The sequence below is a fragment of the Mirounga angustirostris genome, unplaced genomic scaffold (assembly GCF_029215605.1).
Source record: "Mirounga angustirostris isolate CCGP_5_RB_7025 unplaced genomic scaffold, mMirAng1.0.hap1 SCAF_6, whole genome shotgun sequence".
NCBI lineage: Eukaryota > Metazoa > Chordata > Mammalia > Carnivora > Phocidae > Mirounga > Mirounga angustirostris.
In genome coordinates this window covers 72,797,313-72,821,430 of record NW_026991714.1, presented here as the reverse complement: position 1 = coordinate 72,821,430, position 24,118 = coordinate 72,797,313, and the positions used below count along the sequence as shown (strand labels likewise).

Here is a 24,118-nt window from a genome sequence, read left to right as displayed (position 1 = left end):
ATTCATGACCAATGACATTAATGTGAGACTTCTCTGATCTTACTACATCTTCCATACTGAAGTTGTGGTTCTAGATGCATTATTGCCTATTTGATCCTTTCCTCCCTCAGTAAGCTTTTGCTGAGGGTGAGATTTCTGTGATGCTCCAGAAATTATTTAACTTCAGATGGAGAAACTAAATCACCTACTATGTTTGGTGTGGATAGAGTGTTCGTGAAGTATGTGTGTGAAGGGGTCAGAGTGGGGGAGATGCCAGGGAAAGTTGTGAATGGTATTTATAAAAGAGATACAATTTCAAGTGTTGTTTAAAAGGTCAACAAATGCATATGTAAAAATCTGAAAAACTGTATGTTGGACAATAAGGAAAATAGGCTCATGATTCTCAGTAATTTACAGAAGATTCTCACGTTTGCTATCACTCTGTAATTCTTTCCTTTAAAAAAATCAGGATGGTATAGATGGCAACTGTATAAACCCATTACCTGTAAAATGCTCTAATATAATTTTTCCCATTTTTATGAAAACTAAATTCACAACATGTGCCAAAAAGTGTTCTGTGAAGATAGAGCTGAAGACTAATCTAGGTTAACTGACAAAATAGAAATGATAACTTACTATTTCTCATTTATTAAAATGAAAAAAAAATTAAAGATCCAACAAAACAGCTAAATGGTAAGTTTAAATGATATGTTATTCAGAGAATTGAGAGTCTGTCCAGAAAGATTTTCTGGGAAGAACAATTAATTGATACAAAGGCGAGTGCAAATTTGTCTCTTTTTAAACTTCTTTAAAGCATATTGTTCAAAGTTTTAGCTTGTGTGCATGATATAAATCCCATACATCATTTTCTCAGTGACAATAAAAAGCACAGTTTATTAAAAACTGAAGTAAAAATCAAAATAACTTTTTAAAAAAATCAGTCACAGTTTTGTCATTGGTATATGGAGGTTGTTCCAGGGGCCCATCCAAAGCTCCTCGTCGTCTGAGCGTGTGTGGTCACTAGGGAATTCCAAAGTCTCCTTGATGTTCTTACTGTCAACCATGGACTCCTGTTCAACTGTGCTTTTCAGCCTGGGCCCCAATGGCTTCCCTGCGGTACCATCGGTCCCCACAGGGCAAGGGGCAAACGTAACCAGAGTGGGTCTCGTGTTCATCTTCTCGGTAGAGAACGGCCCCTTCGATAACGTGTTCAGGGGGACATTCTCCTCGTGTGTCACTGCCAACTTGTCAAGTTTCTTAAAATGCCTCCCCAGTCGGACAGGGGAAGTTGCTTTTAAGGTGTCAGTGAGGCAGGCACGGCGGGTTCTCACCACGGACCCGTTCTGGGCAATGTAGATGTCGCCGTTGATGTTACTGTGTGTGGTGGGACGGTGAGGGCGGCTCCTCTGACACTCCGGAGCACTGTCTTCTCCGGCGGAGCTCGTTTCGTACTCGCGATCCACAACTAACCTGATCATTCTTTTTCTCGCCCACTGCCAAAATCAAAAACAAGGAGTCACTGTCAAAGGAATGAAAGGGGCAACAATGACAAGGTCTGTGAAATTCAGAAACGCTGATAGAAAGCCATAGAAGGTTAAAGAACTCAAAAGGGAGAGAAGAAACTCAATATTATTAACAGCACATTCCTTCCCGCCAACTGTCCACTGGATTTAGAGCTTCACTTCTGAAGACAGTGTTGCTCGGTTAAGAAGCAGACATTTCAGGAAGCACTTGTATTTTTTTAGATCAAAGTACTGCTCTATATGGAAAAAAAAAAGGTGTATTATTTATATTTAGGTAAGGATCTGATCCATTGTTTGCTCTACAGTTGCTCTACTCTTCCGAGAAGTTCAATAGAAGGGAACACACAGTATTAGTATATTCTGTTCATACTAATACTTCCTTTTCCCAAATTTTAAAGATGTTTTTAACCCACATCATTCTAATTGCTAATATAATAGCCACAATTTTTGTATCCTTTTTGTATTCACGTGACGTATCCTGGTTTTCTGGATCATTTTATTTAAATATATGTGAACTTGAAAGAATTTTCCCATCCTGAATCATTGATTCAGTCATACACAAAAATGAAAACGAATGATTGTAAACTTTCCTCTAGTAGGCAACTGGAACACAATGGACATGTCTACAAATTTATTTTTCTTTTACCAACCCACATGAGATATGGCAAAGAGCAAAGGTTAACCAATACTAGGTTACTGTCAAAATAGTATCACATTTTTAGAATATGTGAACTACCAATGGGTTGGACTAAGTAAGCCATGCTTTTTGATTTCCAGATATATATTTCAAATTTACTATGTTTACTTACCCAGAAAAAAGTTTTGTAAAAATTCAGTTTTTTTTCTACATCCACTTTAACTCATATCCACAATGGAAAAGAAAAGAAATGGTAAAAACTTTTAAGTTCATTTATCTCCTAATACAAACCCATTTGAACATGTTCGTGATATTTTTTTATAATACTTTTGCCAGTTGAAATGTACATATATGCAAAAGTAGACTTTTAAGAGGTCTCATTTGTTGCTGGTTTTATCCTAAGGATTTATTGTCTACAGATGAAATAAAAACAAACAGCCCCAGGTAGTCCTAAAATCCATTGACCGGGCAGGGCATCACTGGTAATGCATAATGCCATAGTGGATTCACAGAAATTCCACTAGCAGATACTATCGACTCATGATTTGTCTTGGAATGGCTAATAGAGGAAGATGAGTCAGTCTGACCCTAATGCACTCTGATGTACAAGTCTACTTGTAGCACTCGTATGTTCCCTTTACGGGCATGCCTCTAATCCTAGGTCAGCTAGAGGTCACGATCATGTTCCTCCCTTGGCTTGTCATTGCAGAGAGCACACAGAAAGCACGGCACACAAGAGCACTCGCCACAGCAAACTCCCACCTCCTGGGCCCTGGCTCAGAGTGCTGTGTTGTCACCCTCAGAGTCGTCTCCTGGGGGCTGCTCCCGGGGTGCTTTCTTGCTGGTGGCCTGCTCGGGCACCTGGAAGCCCCATGGCCCTCCGGACTGACTCTCGCTGCTGCTGACACTGTGGCCCGGCTCAGAGTCCTCCTCACTGTCCCCACCTGCCCCCACTGACGCCGACTCCACACTGCCCTCCTCCTCCTCCTCAGGGACCTCAAGGCCTGCTGGCTCCTCCTCAAGGACCTGCTCACTCTCCTCTCCTGCTTCCTCCACCCTGGGCTCTTCCTCCAGCTCCTCAGGGGGCTCCTCTTTTCTCCCTTTGACCTCCTTGACCTCTTGAACGACGGGCCGCCTTCTGGCCAGAAAGATGTTTTTCCGGGCCTTCTCCCCGTCTGACTCTGTGGACTCTGACTCTTCTGAAGACTCAGGAGTCGAGCTCTCTTCCTGCTCCGAAGGTGTCTCTGACTCCGACTCTTCAGTGGTCTCTGACTCGCTGAACTCGGATTCTTCCTCACTGTACTCAGTGTAGTCACTGGACGATGACTCCTCTGACTCCACTGTGCTTTCTGTGGCTTCATCTTGGTCCAGAGTGAGTTTCAGATAATCTTTATCCACCTCCTCAAGGTGTCTCTGCCACTCTTCCCCCTCAAGTTCGGCGAGGCCCCTTTGGTCAGCGAGACCTCTAACTTTCTTGAAAATCATTGGGAAGATCCTGGCTCTCTTCCATGTTGTGTACGTGGGTTTGGCTGGTGGTGGCTTCTCAATGGTGACCACTACTTCTTCCTCCTCACTAGGCTCTCTAACTTGGACTTTTGGTTTTCTAATTTTCTTTGCCTCTTCCTGAAAATCACGAAAATGCAATTGAACCATCAGTGGGGGGATGGTTGTGATGTGACCTTGTCCCACACAGGTCAAGGCGGGATGACTCTGCAGGGTTATAACTAGGTTCAGAGAATAAGCACCCAGTTCTCCACGGTTCATCCCCACCGCATACGATGGAAAGTATTTTGGTTTGTACTTTCTAATACTAAAAGCTGAGGTTTTCCAATTTTTTTTCTCATTCAGAGTTTATTTTACATCTTAGATCAAAGGAGAAAGAAGTAATCATCACCTCTCCTCTCTCCCTCCACTTTAATAGTTTCATGTGTTTTCTTTATATAATCAGGAGATTATGATACTTTATCTGAATAGTTCATGTGATATTTTCTTACTTTTGAACAGGGTAAAGCTACAGTGACATTTATTTTATTTTTGTTTTGAATAAATGTTCCAAGTAATAATTATAGGCAAAGTATATAAATGACTCATGTTAATTAAAACATGCATAATAGAATTCCATTAAACATATTGGTGGTAATATTTTGCTTCTGATAACTGTACTTTTCCATGATTTTTAGGTATGCCTGACAACGTGGGAACCAAAGTAACCATCGTTTTGCAAAATAGTTTTTATATATTTGATTATAATGTTAACTTTATTCTAGGCATTTAACATTTTATAGAAGGAAATAAATTAAATTTGCACAATTAATTTCCTTCTATACACAAGGCAATGAAATGGTCCATGTTATTAAATTTCTACAGAAAAAAGAGTAGTAAGTGAATAGGATTTCTGATTTTTGAAATTTTTGGCAGCCCGCTATTCAAATAGGGTTAAACATCATGGCATTACCTCTTCCTCCTCATACTCCTCCTCGGCTTCACCAACTACCTCACCATACTCCTCTGGTCCAGCCGGTGGTAACAGACGGCGACGGCTTCCATATTGAGGCATCTCATACCTGAAACAGAAACTCACAGCCTTCAACATGTTTCCATGGGATCCTGGTAACCATGACTGACCTCTGTTTTCTTCTTTGTCCTCATCATTCAGCACCTATTGTGCTCCTTGTCAACTAGTTATAAAACCATAGAGTGAGAAGTACAACCCGATGGCCAATGGTTTTTGCCATGATGGTATCCTAGAATTAATAGTAAAAAGAGGTTATTTTAGATTTAAGTTTTGGGAGAGACTGGTGTTTAGAGAAGAGCATATCATTCCTTAATTAGTTGAATTTAGAACAGGAAATAGGTTCTTTGTAAAACACATAGCTTATTCGGGACATACATCTCTATCTTTACAGTGAAGATCTGCTTCAAACATGGTCTGGAATGGTGTATACATTCCTCTTTTGATATACTTATTACTGCATTCTAAAGTATGTTTTCTTCTTAATTTCTCTTGGGCAAATCTTGAGGCTGACTAGTTAGATAAAATGTTAAACATGTGTCAGAAATGGTGAATTCAGGAATTGAGCAAATATGTTTGACTTCTATTTCTCATTTAAATAGTTTTGAATGATTTTACTGCATCATTAGAGTTGTAGTCAATATCAACAAACCAGAACTGAATATAGAAAAATGGATAAAACTTGATTGAAACTAAAAGTAGATATGTAATCCCTTTTAAAAGATGAAGTGACATTTATAACACAAATGCTAGTAACAATATTCAATAGCTCATTAGTCATTAAAAAAACACTGATACTGGATTAAAAAAATCTGAAGATGTACCCATGCTCATAACTGTAATAATCTTGTCCATATTCCTGGCCAGGATCAATTCCAGACTCCATGGATAACTCCTGTTGTTCAGAAAGAGAAATTGCATTTGAAAATAGATTCTTACCACATTTTAGATTGAACGAATTCAGATTTATTGCCAGACCTAGAATCCCATGACTCTCAGAACACTCCTGCCAAAAAACTTTAATTACATATGTTAGTCAAACATAACCAAAACTTCTTTTCTCTGGCTCTATCTGACATGAAATATAGTTGTCATTAGAACTGAGGGGGTAAAAAATGTACTTTTTTTCTAATGCTGAATCTGTTAAAGTAACTTATCAGTAGACACTTCAGGTTGAAGTATGTATTATTAATAGACTTTAGCCTTGAGGAAATGATAAAGTTACCTTCCTGATAACAGCTTCCTAGCACCCTGAGTGCTTCTCCTCATTACATTTATGAAAGAATCTCCTCATAATCATTTATACATTAAATGACATTAATTTGTGATACCTCTCAAGGATGTTTACATTTTAAAACATACTGCTAACTCTGAATTTAATTTTTAAAAAAAGAGCAGAAGCCCCTTCAAGGTTTTCAGTTCTAAATTCTAAACACTACTGATTTTGTCATTCTGCTCGTATAGAGAGTTGTTTTTCCTGAGCTATACACAAATAACTATATTTCCATTTTTAATTATATTTTAACATTTCAAGTAGGCTGAACTGCAAAAGTTAAACAAATGAATTGTGCAATGAAGTAAGAAAAGGGAGGGAGGAAAAAGTATCAGTACCCACAGGAAAATTGGTCGGTATTTATCCCTAAGGTCATCTATTATTTTGTTGGTCCAGATCTAGTAATAAGTCAGGGGGAAAAAAAGTCATTACAAAGTGGAATTCACAGCCTTCATGGTGGATATTAGTTGCCCAAATTCTAATCAGAAAATGTGATCAAAAATAACAAGATGGCAACATTGGGCTCCATTTCTATGCCATGAATTTAGTTGCTGGCACTACTCCTGGTAGTGATCATGTTCTAGTAGTTACTGCTTGTCCTCTGCCTTTCACACCCTGCCCATTGCCGCAGGCGGGTCTCCCATGTGTTCCTCTCTTGCATCTGATAACCTCCATTCACTTTCCCTATTTCCCTTGATGCTTCTTCATGTTACTACTCTCCGGTAACTTTGCAGCTTACAAATACTTCAGCGAAGGTGTTCAAATTCATGTTAAAACTGCTTCAGTTTACCCACCAGAATGGCTACAACAAACAAACAGAAGGATCAGTAGTACCACGTTTTAGCAGGGACATGGAGCAACTGGACCTCTCAGACACTTTTGGAGACATTATAAATCCACCAAATCCAGTGGAAAATGTTTAGCAATAATACAAAAGTCAAATATATACACATCCTTTCACAAAAATTCAATATAGCTCCATTTATATGCTACACATAAATGTGTACAATTGTGCACCAAAATATATCATTTGTAACAGCCAAAAACTGGAACCAAGGCACAAGCCCATGAAATACACACTACTGCATCACCCAATAACAGACTCTACCAAACAAACAGAACAATGAGCAAAAGAAGTTAGGTGCAAATAGAACATATGATTCTATCTATTCCTATTTACATAAACTTCGAAAACATTAATGTGTGTCTTAGAAGCCAGGTGAAAAGTTTTCAGTCAGTGGTAAAGCATACCTTGGATAAACCTCATTGGCTCCAGGACAAACAGAAACTAAAACGACTGGCAATCACCAAACCACCCCTACAAAAAATATTGAAAGGGGAGGGGGGGGGTCCTCTAAGCAAAGAGCCTAAAAGTAATGGAGACAATAAACAGTTAACAGTCACCTTACACAAAGTACAATGTCACTAAATTCATATCTTTCAATAGTTACTCTGAATGTAAATGGACTAAATGCCCCAATCAAAAGACATGACCCATCCATATTTATTTATCTGCAAGACATTCATTTGAGACCCAAAGACACCTCCAAATTGAAAGGGGGGGAGACAATGGACACCAAAATCCTTATATCAGACAAATTAGATTTTAAACCAAAGACTATAATAAGAGATGAGGAAGGACACTATATCCTACTTAAAGGGTCTATCCAACAAGAAGATCTAACAATTGTAAATATCTATGCCTCTAACATGGGATCAGCCAATTATATAAGCCAATTAATAACAAAAGCAAAGAAACACTGACAATACAATAATAGTGAGGGACTTTAACACCCCCCTCACTGAAATGGACAGATCATCTAAGCAAAAGATCAACAAGGAAAAAGGGGCTTTAAATGACACACTGGACCAGATGGACTGCACAGATATATTCAGAACATTCCCTCTCAAAGCAACAGAATACATATTCTTCTCTAGTGCAAATGGAACATTCTCCAGACTAGATCACATCCTAGGTCACAAATCAGGTCTGAACAGGTACCAAGAGATTGGGATCATTCCCTGCATATTTTCAGGCCAAGATACTTTGAGACTGGGACTCAATCACAACAGGAAAGTCAGAAAGAACACAAATACATGGAGGCTAAAGAGCATCCTACTAAAGAGTGAATGGGTCAACCAGGAAATTAAAGAACTAAAAAAATTCATGGAAACAAATGAAAATGAAAACACAACTATTCAAAATCTTTGGGATATAGCAAAGGCAGTCCTGAGAGGAAAGTATATAGCAACACAAGCCTTTCTCAAGAAACAAGAAAGGTCTCAAGTACACAACCTAACCCTACACCTAAAGGAGCTGGAGAAAGAACAGCAAATAAAGCCTAAACCCAGCAGGAGAAGAGAAATAATAAAGATCAGAGCAGAAATCAATGAAATAGAAACCAGAGGAATAGGAGAACAGTTCAACGAAACTAGGAGCTAGTTCTTTGAAAGAATTAACAAGATTGATCAACCCCTGGCCAGACTTATCAAAAAGAAAAATGACCCAAATCAACAAAATCATGGATGAAAGAGGAGAGATCACAACCAACAGAAATACAATTATAAGAACATATTATGAGCACCTCTATGCCAGCAAATTAGATAACCTGGAAGAAATGGATGCATTCCTAGAGATGTATCAACTACCAAAACTGAACCAGGAAGAAGCAGAACACCTGAACAGACCCATAACCAGCAAGGAAATTGAAGCAGTCCTCAATTTCCCAACAAACAAGAGCCCAAGGGCCAGATGGCTTCCCTGTGGAATTCTACCAAACGTTTAAAGAAGAATTTGTTCCAAAAAAATGGAAATGGGAGGAAAAGTTCCACACTTTTTATGAGGCCAGCATTACTCTGATCCCCAAACCAGACGAAGACCCCTACCAAAAAGGAGAATTACAGACGAATATCTCTCCCTGATGAACATGGATGCCAAAATTCTCACCCAAATACTAGCCAATAGGATCCAACAGTACATTAAAAGGGTTATTCACCACGACCAAGTGGGATTATTTCCTGGGCTGCAAGTTTGGTCCAACATCCACAAATCAATGTGATACAATACATGAATAGAAAAACGAGAATCCTATGATCCTCTCGATAGATGCAGAAAAGGCATTTCAGAAACTACAGCATCCTTTCTTGATTAAAACACTTCAGAGTGTAGGGATAGAGGGTGCATACCTCAATATCATAAAAGCCATCTATGAAAAACCCACAGCGAACATCATTCTCAATGGGGAAAAACTGAGAGCTTTCCCCCTAAGGTCAGGAACATGGCAGGGATGTCCACTATCACCACTGCTGTTCAACATAGTATTAGAATCCTAGCCTCAGCAATCAGACAACAAAAAGAAATCAAAGGCATCCAAATCAGCAAAGAAGAAGTCAAACTCTCACTCTTTGCACATGATATGCTTTATGTGGAAAACCCAAAAGACTCCACCCCAAAACTGTTAGAACTCATAAAGTGGCAGGATATAAAATCAATGCACAGAAATCAGTGGCATTTCTATACACCAACAAGACAGAAGAAAGAGAAATTAAGGATTAGTTGATCCCATTTACAATTGCACCAAAACCCTTAAGATACCTAGTTATAATTCTAACCAAAGAGGCAAAGGATCTGTACTCAGAAAACTATAAAATACTCATGAAAGAAATTGAGGAAGACACAAATGGAAAAATGTTCCATGCCCATGGATTGGAAAAACAAATATTGTGAAAAAGTCTATGCTACTTAGAGCAATCTACACATTCAGTGCAATCCCTATCAAAATACCATCCACTTTTTTCACAGAAATGGAACTAATAGTCCTAAAATGTGTATGGAACCAGAAAAGACCCCAAATAGCCAGAGGAATGTTGAAAAAGGAAAGCAAAGCTGGCGGCATCACAATTCCGGACTTTAAGCTCTATTACAAAGCTGTCATCATCAAGACAGTATGGTACTGGCATAAAAACAGACAGATCAATGGAACAGAATAGAGAGCCCAGAAATGGACCCTCAGCTCTATGGTCAACTAATCTTTGACAAAGCAGGAAAGAATGTCCAATAGAAAAAAGACAGTCTCTTCAACAAATGGTGTTGGGAAAATTGGACAGCCACATGCAGAAGAATGAAACTAGACCATTTCCTTACACCACATACAAAAATAGACTCCAAATGGTTGAAAGACCTCAATATGAGACAGGAGTCCATCAAAATCCTAAAGGAGAACACAGGCAGCAATCTCTTTGACCTCAGCTGCAGCAACTTCTTCCTAGAAACATCACCAAAGGCAAGGGAAGCAAAGGCAAAAATGAACTATTGGGACCTCATCAAGATAAAAAGCTTTTGCACAGCAAAAGAAACAGTCAACAAAACCAAAAGACAACAGACAGAATGGGAAGAAGATATTTGCAAATGACATATCAGATAAAGGGCTAATATCCAAAATCTATAAAGAACTTACCAAACTCAACACCCAAAGAACAAATAATCTGATCAAGAAATGGGCAGAAGACATGAGCAGACATTTTTCCAAAGAAGACATCCAAATGGCCAACAGACACATGAAAAAGGGCTCAACATCGCTCGGCATCAGGGAAATCCAAGTCAAAACCTCAATGAGATACCACCTCACACCAGTCAGAATGGCTAAAATTAACAAGTCAGGAAATGACAGATGTTGGTAAGGATGCGGAGAAAGGGGAACCCTCCTACACTGTTGGTGGGAATGCAAGCTGGTGCAGCCACTCTGGAAAACAGTACAGAGGTTCCTCAAAAAGTTGAAAATTGAGCTACCCTATGACCCAGCAAAAAAATACACACGTAGTCATCCGAAGGGGTACGTGCACCCCAATGTTTATAGCAGCAATGTCCACAACAGTCAAACTATGGAAAGAGCCCAGATGTCCATCAACAGATGAATGGATAAAGAAGATGTGGTAAATATAGATAGATAGATAGATAGATAGATAGATAGATAGATAGATAGATAGATAGATAGATAGATAGATGATAGATAGATAGATAGACAGACAGAATATTATGTAGTCATCACAAAAATGAAATCTTGCCATTTGCGACGACATGGATGGAACTAGAGGGTATTATGCTAAGCGAATAAAGTCAGTCAGAGAAAGACAACTATCATATGATCTTGCTGATATGTGAAATCTGAGAAACAAGGCAGAGGATTATAAGGGAAGAGAATAAAAAATGAAACAAGAAAAAACCAGAGATGGAGACAAACCATAAGAGACTCTTCATCTCAGGAAACAAACTGAGGTTTGCTGGAATGGAGCGGGGTGGGAGGGATGGGGTGGCTGGGTGATAGACACTGGGGAGGGTATGTGCTATGGTGAGTGCTGTGAATTGTGTAAGACTGATGAATCACAGATCTGTACCCCTAAGACAAATAATACATTATATGTTAATAATAATAAAATAATGTCAATGAAAAAAAAGGGGTGGAAGAAACAAAAAAATAACCACAAAAATCTCATTGGCTAAGATACTGCTACTGCGCTGTAAAGGTCTACATTTAGAAGAAAGTCCTGCCATTTGTGACAGCGTGGGTGGAATTGGAGGGTGTTATATTTAGTAAAACCAGACACATAAGACAAATACTGGATGTTATCAATTATATGTGGAATACAAACAAAATGTATGTCACAACAAAATGTCACAGAAATGGAGATTAGAAAAGTGGCTGTGAGGGGCTGGGAATGAGGAAAGTAGGGAGAGGTTGGTAAAAGGGTATGAATCTTAATTATAAGATGAGAAAGTTCTGAGGATTGAATGTGTAACATGGTGACTGCAGTTGATACCACTGAATGTGTAATTGAAATCTGTTACGTAAAAAAAAGAACTTAACCGTTCTCACCAAACAGCAAATCACCACAATGTATACTTTAAATATCATACAATTTTGTCAATTATACTTCAACAAAGCTAACTTTTAAATATATATTTATTATTTTAATATATATTAAGTATATATATGTATATATGTATGTATATTTCATTAAACTACTTATCTTAGGGGCAAGAAGCAGCAGCCAGGTGAGTGGTTAGGGAAAGGAGAAGTAATACCTGAGTGCCAACATGGAGAGGCTTCTGGAGAGCTAGTAGGGAGAGTGTACTTTGTAAAAATAGATCTAGCTGTGCATAATGATCTGTATACTTTTATGTCTGTAGGTCTATTTTAACAAAAAGTGTTCATTACAGAAAGGGGGAGGGTGGGAAATGAGGTCAACAGAGAGCAATAAGAATTGGGACAAAGTTTAGTCTAAATTTAAGTTATTCAAACTAAGTTAACTAATATGTTTTTTCCTTTCTTATTGGTGGGCTTAGATTTTTGAGGCATCTAAAATTCAATGTGATTATATTGGTTTAAATGAAGCAAACTGGTATCAGAACTAAAAGTTGAAACTGCTTGATGAATGCATGCTTAATCTAATACATACGGAGACTGAGAAAAGACCACAAAATGATTCTAAATTTGAATTCTGAATGGCCATCGATGGAAGAATGGATAAAGAAAATGCAGTACGTAAATACAGTGGAATATCATTCAGACTTAAAAAGGAAGGAAGTTGCTGCCATATGCAAGAACATGGATGACCTTGAGAACATTATGCTAAGTGAAATAAAGCAGTCAGAGAAGGACAAATGCTGCATGATTCCATTGTACAAGGTATCTGAAATAGTCTCCTAGAAGCAGAAAATAGAATGATGTTGCTGGGGGGTGGGGAGAGGGGAAAATGAGGTGCTGCTTTCAACTGATATAAAGTTGCAATTAAGCAGGCTGGAAAAGTTCTGAACATCTGTACCACACTGTGTTACTATAGTTAACCACACTGTATTATGCACTTAAAATTTGTTAAGAGGGAAGATCTCTAATTTTTGTTCTACAACAATTAAAAACAAAAAAGATTTTTAAGTTGAATCTTAATAACTTTTAGCAATAATGAAAAACAAATATCTATGGAAACAAAATGCAACTGAGTGGATTTCAGATTTTAAGACTTAGAATCAATTTTCTTTACACACACACTTTTTTTTTTCTTAAAGGGAGAATAAAGCTGAGCTTTTGGTAGTTACGATATATATCTGGTATCAGATGAGTTTAAAAATACTATAGAAGGACAGAAGCAACTGGGAAGAAATTCAGGAAACTTAATCCTTCATTCAATTGGTCACTCTGTGGTCTGAGCTGGGTAGGAAGAGACAAAGCATGGTAGAAGGGAATAATCCGAAGGGTACCTCTTAGATTCTTCTACCATCCATTACTGAAGGCTAGAGCATCAATTATTCAGAAAAAGATAAATCAATGGAGGAAGCACATGGTAACTATTAAGATTCCCCTGCTGCTCCATTCAGTCCCTGTTGCCACATATTTTTGCTGACCCCACAGAGAAGCCACGATTTTTTTATTATTATTAAGTTCAGTTAGCCAATGTATAGAACATTAGTTTTTGATGTGGTGTTCAATATAAGCCAAGATTTAGTATCTGACAAAGAATAAACATATATGCAATGCAAACAACAACAACAACATGAGTACCAGTTACAGAATTTCTTCCTACCATGCTCCAGTTGCTGTGGTAGGAGCTTATACACTAAATATGACTGCCAAGATTTTATAAAAGATGAAAATGCTACTCAAGAGGGTGCATATCTTGACCAAAGTCTTGCATCCAGGAATTGGCATTTGGATTTTAAGTTCAACTTATCTGATTCAATAGTCTATGCCTATGCCTAAACAGAAATTTTTGCTAAAACTTTATAAAATCTGAATATCCCTACCCATCAACCTCCAAATTTTGGAGAATAAATTCTTATCACAAAATCCCTCTCTCTAATAAAATTAAGATTCTGTTATTTTTTTTTTAGAAATACAACGAATAATTTTTAAGTGGAACTTACAAAATACTAAATCTGCCAAAAGGAAGAGACATTTAAAATTTACATTTTTTAAAAAATTAGCGTATGAGCATAAGTATGAATTATATGCATTTATTATATAATTCTGAATATCTTTTCCTCATTGCAGAAGAAAATGTCACAGGCACTTTGAAGTAGACATGTGCCCAAGGCTGTATATTTTCAATCACATGATTAAAGACTATTTATCACATATTTCAGTGCCGACACCAGCTTTCTTTCCTCAAACACTGCCTATTCCAAAGCTCATCTCAGGAATGGTTCTGATGAATCTAGATCCACTAATTCAAGTGACTGATCTGGTTCATAATTTGTCTCATTCAATGATAGCTTGCTTTCAATAGGAGCAAAGGTCTTATTTGTCTAACTCCTAGAGAATGAAGCTAAAAATTTGGAATTTCAGCTCCCGCAAGCAAGAGAGAAGTGATTTGCTTGCTTACTTATGTATTTGTTTCCACTTTAAACCACCCCTTCTCTGTCTTATAAAATCATGCCATGTGATTACGCTCTGCTGCGTGTAGGACGGGCCTTAACGTTACATAAAATATTGTGGTGACTCAGCAAGGTCGAAAAGAAAAAGGAAATTGATACCTCTGGTTTAAGAAGAGAAGGCCTCAGGAGTTGCTGTTGCTGCCAAAGGAAATTAAAATAGAAAAAGGTTTAGAAAATATTTCCAGTGGAAAAGGGAGATCATGATTGAAAAGAGAGAAAAAAAAAGGCCACAGCTTAAAACTGGTTACCTTGGAATTATGAGTTATTATTCCTGTGATAGCCACCAATATTTTGACTATTGATGTTGGAATGTGAAATAAAGAATTAGTTTGCATTTCATCATTGTTTTAATTAACATCGAAGTTAATAACCTTTAATAAATGAAAACCTGTATAACTTTTTGGTTCAAACTTTTTCAGGTAAAAAGTTATTTACAATTTTAAAAGCATTTCAAGTGCCACAGGATCCTTTTGAACAAACTTAACTCTGTTTTAAATTGCCCCCTTTTTTTCCTCCCCAGTCACATCAAGTGTAATCAGGTTCATTACTGAGAAGGGTAGAGCGCATAACATAATGATACAGTCATAACATACTCATCGTCATATTTAAGAAATGCTCCCCACTTGTCTTTTTACCAAAACCTGGGCTGCTTACAGTCAAGCATTGAGCATGATTTTGGAAATTCTTTTGTGATCGGGGAAATTGTCCTTCCTTGGATTTTGCAGGGATCACTCCTTACTGCCTCTCAGCCTCACCCACACTCAAAGGAAACATGGTGTCTGTTGGTCTGTTTCCTGATAATTTACCCTTTAAACACATGGGAACAAGAGAGACAGTTCAAGTTTTGGTTTATCCACTCCTTGAGGGAATGGTTACACAACACAAATCTTACATGGGAATGACACTGGGAACGTGGGCATTGAAATTCCAGCAGACCATTCCAGTGGCAAACCAGCCATTGGAAATGGCCAGGAGAACAACCATGTGACTGAAGGGAGGATCAATTGTCCATGACACGGCTGTGAGTGACTTTGTCTAGTTAAGGTATTCCTTTAAAGGAGTAGGAAGTTGAAGGTAGAGATAGTCTGATCCAATCTGTTAGCTATGACACCTGTCCCTGAAAACCAGTTATTCTTAAATGCATTCTTCTGGATTTCCAAATACATTAGGACTTGTTCATTCTAAACTAGTGGCCAGTTGGGTCGTGAGCTCACTTCACTGTCTTGACTGGGAAGCCGTCTGCTCAACTCAGCCACAGCACCACTTTCAGGACAGCTGGGCCAAATCCCACTGGCTAGAACATCCACCACCTTCTCCATAGACCCAAGAGTCACATGAACACGATGGAGAAGCCAGAGATTTCTCATAGTCTGACTCTTGAAAACTCTTTAAGGTCTTAAGCTCTCATGTGTTAGGAAGGAGCTTTGGACTCTGGTAAAAGGGACAAAAGTCCCAGGTTGCTAGAGTAAGTTTCTAGCCTTAGGAAAAAAAAAAAAAAATCTGGGCGAATGTCACAATACTGAGTAATAGCAATTCAGGAAACAATATATTTATCCTTGGAAAGGGGAGCATTTGATATTTGTTCACCCACTTAAAACCCCAGAACAAACCAGCAACAGGTACAAAAGACAATAAATAGCAGAGCATACTTATAAGTTTTATTGAAATAAAGGAAAATACCCTACCTATGAAAGAATGAAAATCAGTCCTACCTATAAAGCAAATATTTTCCTAGTAAGCTTTATATAACACCATAAAGCCCTTACCTCTGATGCATAACCTCTCCTGCAAGGCAGAAACAAAGAAATCAGTATTAAACAACTTAGAGTTTCAGATTAAATGAAATTATAGATAAGGGCTTTTTTTTTTTTTAATCTGGGAAAAAATAAGGTAATTTTTACTAAAAATTGTCTCAGTGAGAAATACATTCTGTGGCAGTTTATGAGGACAGGAGCATCGAGTTTTCATGCCTGCATTACTAAAACAGACTCTCACGCTGCACCAACAGCACACCTTACACAATCTATTTTATCTCAGTGGTGTATAATAACACACTTTGACTCTCTTATTATCAACTGGATTAAAAATATTCTATATCATCTCTAACCTAGACAAGTCTTGGTACATATAAGATACTCATTGGGGAAAAGATGTGTTTTATACATGAAGAGCATATCGATACAGGATAAAAATGACCTCGATGCCTAGAATATATTCTTCCAAACGTTGGTAAGATGTTTTTTTGTCTGTTTGCATCAATTTATTCTAAAAATAATGAATGCAGAATACTGACTAGCTTTAAGGGTCAATGACATTATGAGACATAAGAGCTGAATACTTTCATTTTCATTTCATATTCAGTATTACCATACAGATTTATAAAGTTCATGGACCACAAGTTGGGGAAATGTTCCACTGTACTTGAGGGGGGGGGGAAGTATACAATGCTTTTAGTGTTGAATGTCATTAATTATAACGATTTTTTTCGTCTATTATTTACAGTTGACCTAAAGTACTGTTACATATTGTATGCTTTTATGAACCAAGTGTACAAAGCTAGTAACTGCTATGTAGAGACACATAACTTTAAAGTCCAACAAAACGATCTCTCTAGAGAATTTCTTTAAAATATTACAAGGCCTTGACAAAATAAGTCTACTTATCTGAACAAATCTTAAGTGCTTAAGGCATTACTGATTGAAATGGTTGGTCATAATGGTAGTATAATGCTCACTTAATTTTATTGGCAATTCATTATTTGAAATGGTTCTTTAGTGAGTTTTGCTTCTATGATTCTGCCAATAGTTATGAGAATGATAATCCTTCTAAAGCATTTAGAAGTTTCCTCAATTTGTATCTTTCAGAGAACAGATAATGACAGCTCATACTCTGGTTTTAGTAATGAGAATTGAGTCACATACGTGATATAAAGTGTCCAACCAAAGCTGGACTTCCTTCTCCAGGATATTTAAGCTGACTTTTTTCATTAGCAGCCTTTTCCCTACATGTAGAAAATAAAGTATCAAGAGATGAGCTACACTGTTTTTAGTTAACTTTTAGTTAACAAGTAACTTTTGGTTATCTTTCATGTGGTTATTTGTACTGTTTGTCTCAGCTCAAAGGCAGAATGTGACTTGGAAAAAGCACACAACAGAATCACTGTGTATCATTGTCTGTGGGCTTTCAATTAACACGACTTCCTGTTCATCCTTCTAAGACCAGTCATATAATACTGATGCATTTTTATGTAGATTATATCCAGTGTGTATTAGTTATTCACTTCCCACGTTTTTTATGCATTAAGCTTACTTTTAACAATAAGGAAAATGTATGGTAACCTACTTTTGTCTTTTAAAAAGGTATCTAATAATTTCTTACACACTAATTAGCACATAATGAATGCAGAAGAAAAAAAATGGTGTTCTTTTTCTGGAGGTTGGCTGTCAGGTTGTGGGGGCTCAGGGATTGAGAAGAGTAATAATATTTTGGCCTGTGTACTCAAAGAATTATTTATAGGTCTCATGCTGATGAAGTAAGAGATCTCTAAACAGAATGTGTAAGTAAAAAACTAGATTAAATATAAAACATGGGAATGGATGTTTCATTTGAAAAGCCTAAGATACTAGTAAAACATTTAGACTAAGTAAATTTTATAAGGCCGTAGATACCTACATAAAATTGATATTTGGAGTTTTTATATTTCTTTGTAATTATTTAGAGAATACATTATCAAGGAATTTCTTTCACATATCCAAGAAGTCGATACAAAATAGTTTTTAAAAACACACAGTCATATCAAAGGCTTACACACTCATGAATAATACCTTGTCAGAGTCCGCCAAATAGCACAAGTTCTCATGCATATAACTGGCTGCCAACAAAAACTCCAACTGAAGTGTTTCAGTGAAAGACAGAAAAAAATCATGTTCAAGAACCCCAAGAAGAAAATTACTCTTGATTTGGATGAAAAGAATCTGAATCAGAGGAGCTAATGAAAATCATTAGATTTATAGCTTTTTTAAAAAATCTGATACTATTAGGGATGACAGACCAAATACTTGAAGGAATGTCACATAATGTAAGAGCTGAACAAAACCTTTGGAATGATGCATTATAGGGCCCTGAGCCTATATTAATACACTTACAGTGGAAATGATCAAGCAAGGCTTTTGCCTATATTTTGAAATTGTGCTTTGTTTTCCTGTGTAGACTTTTATCTTCTACAATATTAAAACTGCAGAATAAATCAAATAATTACACTTGTATTCAAAGTGGGAAATTACAAATAAAATTCATTCCATGTGTTATATGGGAAAACCGTGTAATTACTTGCTGGTCAAGTGCAGCTTTCATTAAGAAGATAGCACTTAGCTGAGCTGATGCTTTTAAGACTTTGCCGAGCTGAGTTCTGAGAACAACTACAACATAAAATTTCTTTCTGAAGTATACATTTTTATCCTATTTGCCTAATACAAAGAGTAAAGGCTTATATAAAACTGATGACAGTTCACTAGATATATTCCTTCTTGATTTCTATTTAATGTGTTTATATTTTATTTGTACGACTAAATTTGGATGATTTATCCAGAGTAATGAAAGGTAACTATTCGGGGCGCCTGGGTGGCTCAGTCGGTTGAGCCCCTGCCTCGGCTCAGGTCATGATCTCAGGGCCCTGGGATCGAGCCGTAGTCAGGCTCCCTGCTCAGCAGGAAGCCTGCTTCTCCCTCTCCTCCCTGCTTGTTCTCTATCTCTTGCTATCTCTCACTATCTCTTGCTATCTCTGTCTCTCCCTCTCAGATAAATAAATATAATCTTTAAAAAAAGATAACTAGAAATGAAGCTAATATACTTTTCTAAAATTTTGATAGACAAACATTATTGATAAACTTAATAAAAATATTTTAAATTTTCAAATAGTAACTAAATTCATAGTAGATAAACCTTCGTAGACATTTATTGAAACTTATTTTGATGAAACTGATTAGAATTTCTTTATTAAACTATTAAACTGGAGAAAAATATTTTCTTTGAAGGAGAATCTTCTGATAAAATTATGAGATGATATCACATTATGAGATGATACCAAAATGTGAACAAGCAAAACTGAAGACCACTTTAAACATCTGTGGGAAAAATGAAATGTCTTACAAAAGCCAACACGATTTATTTTCATTATAAAGGGAAGAAAAAACATAATGAGAAATAAACAGAGTAAGACCATAATTGAAAAAGTAAAAGATTTTTCAAATGTATAAGCATACTAGTAAGATAAAAGCAAGCCAGAATAGAGAATGTTCTTGTAAGAAAACAAATGACTACATCTTACAGCACCTGGGATTTATTTTGGAATACCATAATATCTGTCAAATCCTACATTTCTAGATACATAACATTTTTACTTTGGTAGTGTTTAAACTTACCAAATACATGGCCTTCAAGGAAAGAACAGAACCTATGATATCATTTTTTTTAGATTATTTTAACAGTTTGCTTTTTTTTCTGAAGCACTCAATAAAACTATGATCAGAAAGTAAACGTAGGCATTACTGCATTAACATGCTAACAAGCCATTGGTTTAACCTGGAGATCGAACTTTCTTGCCCACATATTCCCATTGAAAAATAGATTGAAATTACTTACTTTTTAAATAAATGCAGACAAACAATGCTACTTCGTAGTTAAGAAAATTAAGGTAAATCTATAATATGAGTTAGAAAAGATGAGGTTAATAATCTTTAAAAGTAAAAAAAAAATGAGGAAAAAAACAGCATTGCACTGAGTTTAGGGTAAAAGAACGGAATCTTCTTTAATCGTTCAAATTTGCCTCCTCTCGAAGATTTCAGTCAACAGAAGAGTTGTCCAGTTAAAAGAGGAAGAGCATTACAGTGAGGCAGACTGACTGTGAGGTGGGTTCTCAGGGTCCTCGACAATACTGTGCAAACTCCCCTGGTCGTGTTCAGTGACTTCCACACTTTCTGTCTCTGGAGGACAACTACTTCCAAGTCTTGAGTTGTGTGTTGGTGGAAAGTTTTTTTCGATCTGACTGTACATGTTAGCTACCGACTTTTCAAGGTCGGCTAAGTTTTTAATATGCTTGAGGATGCCCTTTGGTTCTCTCTGGGGATCTGCACGACACACTGTTGCGGGTGCTGGTGGCTGTGGGACAGAGGGCTCGATTTCCTCGGCGGGTGTCACACTGACAGTGTGCTTAACAACGGGTACACAGACACACGTAATGGACGGAGCCCAAGTTGGAGGAGACAGAGGAGAGGGAAGAGGGGGGGATGGGGGAGGGAGGGAGGCGAGTGAAGGTAGAAGAGGTGAAGGAGAAGAAGAGGGAGAAGAAGGGGGGGTGGAAAGTGGAAAAAGTGGAGGAGGGGGAGGAAGAGGGGAGATATTTGGTGGTTTGGGAAGCATTTCAAAAATGTTCCTTCTGGTTTCAACTGTCAACATACATGTGGGTGTCTCTCTCCTAAAGACGGGGGAGTTTAAAATGCAGGGCACTGAAGGAGAAAGTTCCAAGGAACAGTCAGCAGGAGAAAGGATGATACCAGGTTCGGACTGGAGTTCCACAGTTCTTGAAACAGTCAGCAAAGTGGAGGAGGAGGACTCAGGTGAAGAAGAGCAACATGAGGAGTCTGAAGACAGAGATTCCAAGGGCTCTGCTCCACGTATGAGCAGTGGTTCACCGTGCCTTGTTTCTCCTCTCTTGGCAACATTCGAATCTCCAACTGGAGGCAGGGGATTACTGCTACCTCTTTTGTTTGGAAGGGTCTCTGTGGTTTCCTCTGCACCTTCCTGCCTGTGGCTTTGCCATTGCTCCAGCTCTATGGTTTCTGGTCCCCTGGGAAGTTCCCACACTGGTCTCTGAGGGAAGTGGACCGGCTGATTCCACATCCTCTGAAACATTTCTCTTGGGCCCCTCAGGGACTTACTCCGGGCTTGTGTTCTGGGTAAAAATGAGTCTATAAAATCTGTTCTTAGTAAAAAGTCTGAATTTGTTGGTCTTGGATCTAGAGTTTCCTTATAAAGAGTACTGTGGATACTTAAGGTGTCCTCATCAGATGTCAGGGTGTATTTTCTTGCCGACTTGGGCTGGTTGTTCTTAAGGGATCCATCTACATGAGCCTGCTTGTGAGTCTCAATAGTGCTGGAAGAAGAAAAGGGCATCACAGTGTGGGGGCTTTTCCTGTCTTCCAAGACTGACTTATTTCCCCTGCTTTGTTGGAAATGGTAGAGAAGGAAAAGACTTGAAAGAAAAGAAGATAATGAAATGTAAGGAAACAGGTTGTGACATAGCTTTCACGAGAAAGATGTCTTTATGGTTCTCATTATGACTTCAAAATATAAAAGGCCGAATAACACTAATCTACGGAAGCCAGACATTACTTTCATGTCCCTGTTCTCAGAAAGGTAGGGCAAGAAAAGCTTGAGAGCTGTGAGTAGCATGAGAAATTTTCATTTTTCTTTCTTTAGAAAAATGCTTCAATCTGTAGACTGACTTTTTTTTTCCCCCAGTTAGATACAGCAAAGTATCCATGACCACACGTAACAGTTCCCTTATGCAGAAATCATGATTCTCCAAATTGCAAGCCAGCATTTTGGCTAATGGTTTCATATCCTTTGCTTTGGCTGAGGGTGCTCAGAGCAGACTGTTCGGGGGGGAAAAGGATCCTTAGCTGTATCTGATTCAGTAACATTATCTCTCCTCTCAGTCATTCTGTCCTGGAGCTAAAAGTACTCTCCTATCTGAGATAAAGCTTAGAAGAGAATACACAAAGGAATTCTCTATTTCCTAAATTAGAGAATTAAAGTCTCCAAGGACAGGTGGGAGAATTTCTCTCATAGAGTTCAGTTCAAAATCACAATGGAGAAATTGGAGTTATGCTAGAATCTGGACAGAGGTTATTCCCTCCCATTTCAATTTTAAGCTGAATCCATTTTAAAATGCTATAAACAGTACAAATAAGAAGAGGGGCTATTGGTATGGATTTTGAATATGGTCTGCATCAAATTTTGGTCAAGACCAACTTTAATGAAAAGACTTATGTTCAAATTACATAGTTTCGATATCCCTGGAAGAGTGGCTCATACACTGACACTGAGCTTCAGTGGCTGAGAGTGATAAATAAGTCAACCAAGTGAAAGGACATAAGCAAGTGTCTGTAATGAAAGCATCAGGACCTTTCTCCCAGCAAGGCTGGCTGGTTTTCAATAGTCTCTCCTCAGATTTTGCTCTCAAGCTCAAACAGAGTAACATTTTCTTGATTATTGTTTAATATTTACCCACACAGCAGGAATGAAATAAAAGGAAATACTGTGAATAAAAATTTACGTGGCCACAAGGAAAAAGGAGAATGGCAGGTGAGGCAATAAAATGCTATATAAAGCTGAAGTTGTTACTGAGTCATTTCACAAAGATACAAACTACAAAGGGACAATCCTCACAAGTGGACTTGGGGTATCAGGCCCACCTGGATAATTCAGGAAGGACAGACAATTTGGATTAAGCAGACATCAAACCCTTCTCCTGATCTTGCAAAGTCATTTTTTTTTTAAATAAATGGACTTGACACATTATTTGGCAATTTTTTAAAAATAGATTTCTTCTTGGTTTAATTCTTCTTGGAAAGAACTATCTATATAATGGGACTGCATCACTTTTGATTGAGAGACACCTTGAAATACTTTTAACAAATTAAAAGCGAGAATTTTGATACACTTCTTGGGAGGCACAGTTTCAAGACACCAAAAGGGAATGAGGTATGGAAGGTAGAACTTTCTTTTTAAAAGGCAAATGACTCCATGGTAAAAGATGAAGATTACTATATTTAGAGTAAAACTTAATCTATTCTCTTGTATCTTTTTTCCCTAATGCCTCGTATTAGAATGATATTATTTACTTACTTATGCCTATGTATCCACAGGTGGGAAAGAGAAAACATGCAACAGAAAAAAAAAAAAAAAAGAGTTTGAACTATAGTTAATTTGAGGTGATTATGAAAATACTAACAGGAACTTGATTTAAACATTTGATAGGTATATCCAGAAAAGAAAATGCATGTTTTTGTATTTTCTTTGTATTTACTCGTAAGAATGATATGTAATAATATTTTAGACAAAACCATATGGCATTCCTTTGGTTGTCTCATCACTTAAAATAGCTAGCTGTCCGTTTCCTATACCTAGGTAAAATTCACCTTCAATACACATGGTTGATTTCAATCCCAAAGGAGATATTTTAAATGAGATTCTGAGAATTATTTCTATGTCCTAATTGAAAAATTAGTCCACACTGATTTATAAAGAAGGTATTGATACTGTTTGGAACAAAGTAAATATACAAGTTCTGTGATGACTATTACAGAGCAACTGATGAATCTGTATGATGTTATTAATTAGATCATTAAGGTTTTTTTCAAAAAGGACCTTTGATTTTTTTTTTCTTTTATTTTGATAATAATTCTTTTGGAGCTAGTCTGTTTTCTAGTAATATATGGTTAGAATCCCGGTATAAAGTTTTTAAATAGATAGGTTAAACATTTGTTAAAGATATTTAAATGTGCAGAACTCAAAATACTTCATTAAATGCGTATTATAATTGCAAAATTCTCTAAGTCTACCACAATTTTTCAAATAAAAGTAGTCCTTAAGTGTTGCTATTTGAAAATGGTCACCATCAAACTATATTGATTCCAGATGATGTTACAGTATATCTACTTTTGTTAAGTAAAAATGAATATATGTCACTATTTTCAGATAAAAC

At 37.2% G+C, this 24,118-nt stretch overlaps 1 protein-coding gene across 8 annotated transcripts in view; it reads right to left on the bottom strand.

Moving 5' to 3' along the window:
* Nucleotides 1-720: 720 nt before the first annotated feature.
* PCDH15 (protocadherin related 15) overlaps nucleotides 721-24,118 on the bottom strand; it is a 794,976-nt gene continuing 771,578 nt past the window's right edge. For 2 of the 8 annotated variants that reach the window (XM_045877695.2, XM_045877694.2), the window contains 3 exons: nucleotides 23,260-23,265; nucleotides 4,595-4,703; nucleotides 721-1,472 (listed from right to left, as the gene is read on the bottom strand). In XM_045877695.2, coding sequence (XP_045733651.1) covers nucleotides 921-1,472; nucleotides 4,595-4,703; nucleotides 23,260-23,265 — 667 coding nt within the window. In that variant the 3' untranslated portion in view covers nucleotides 721-920. Of the gene's footprint in view, nucleotides 1,473-2,916; nucleotides 3,763-4,594; nucleotides 4,704-5,475; nucleotides 5,547-14,451; nucleotides 14,491-16,118; nucleotides 16,138-18,176; nucleotides 18,243-23,259; nucleotides 23,266-24,118 lie in introns of those variants that run through there. The other 6 variants (XM_045877690.2, XM_045877691.2, XM_045877689.1 and 3 more) reach the window with 6 other exon arrangements.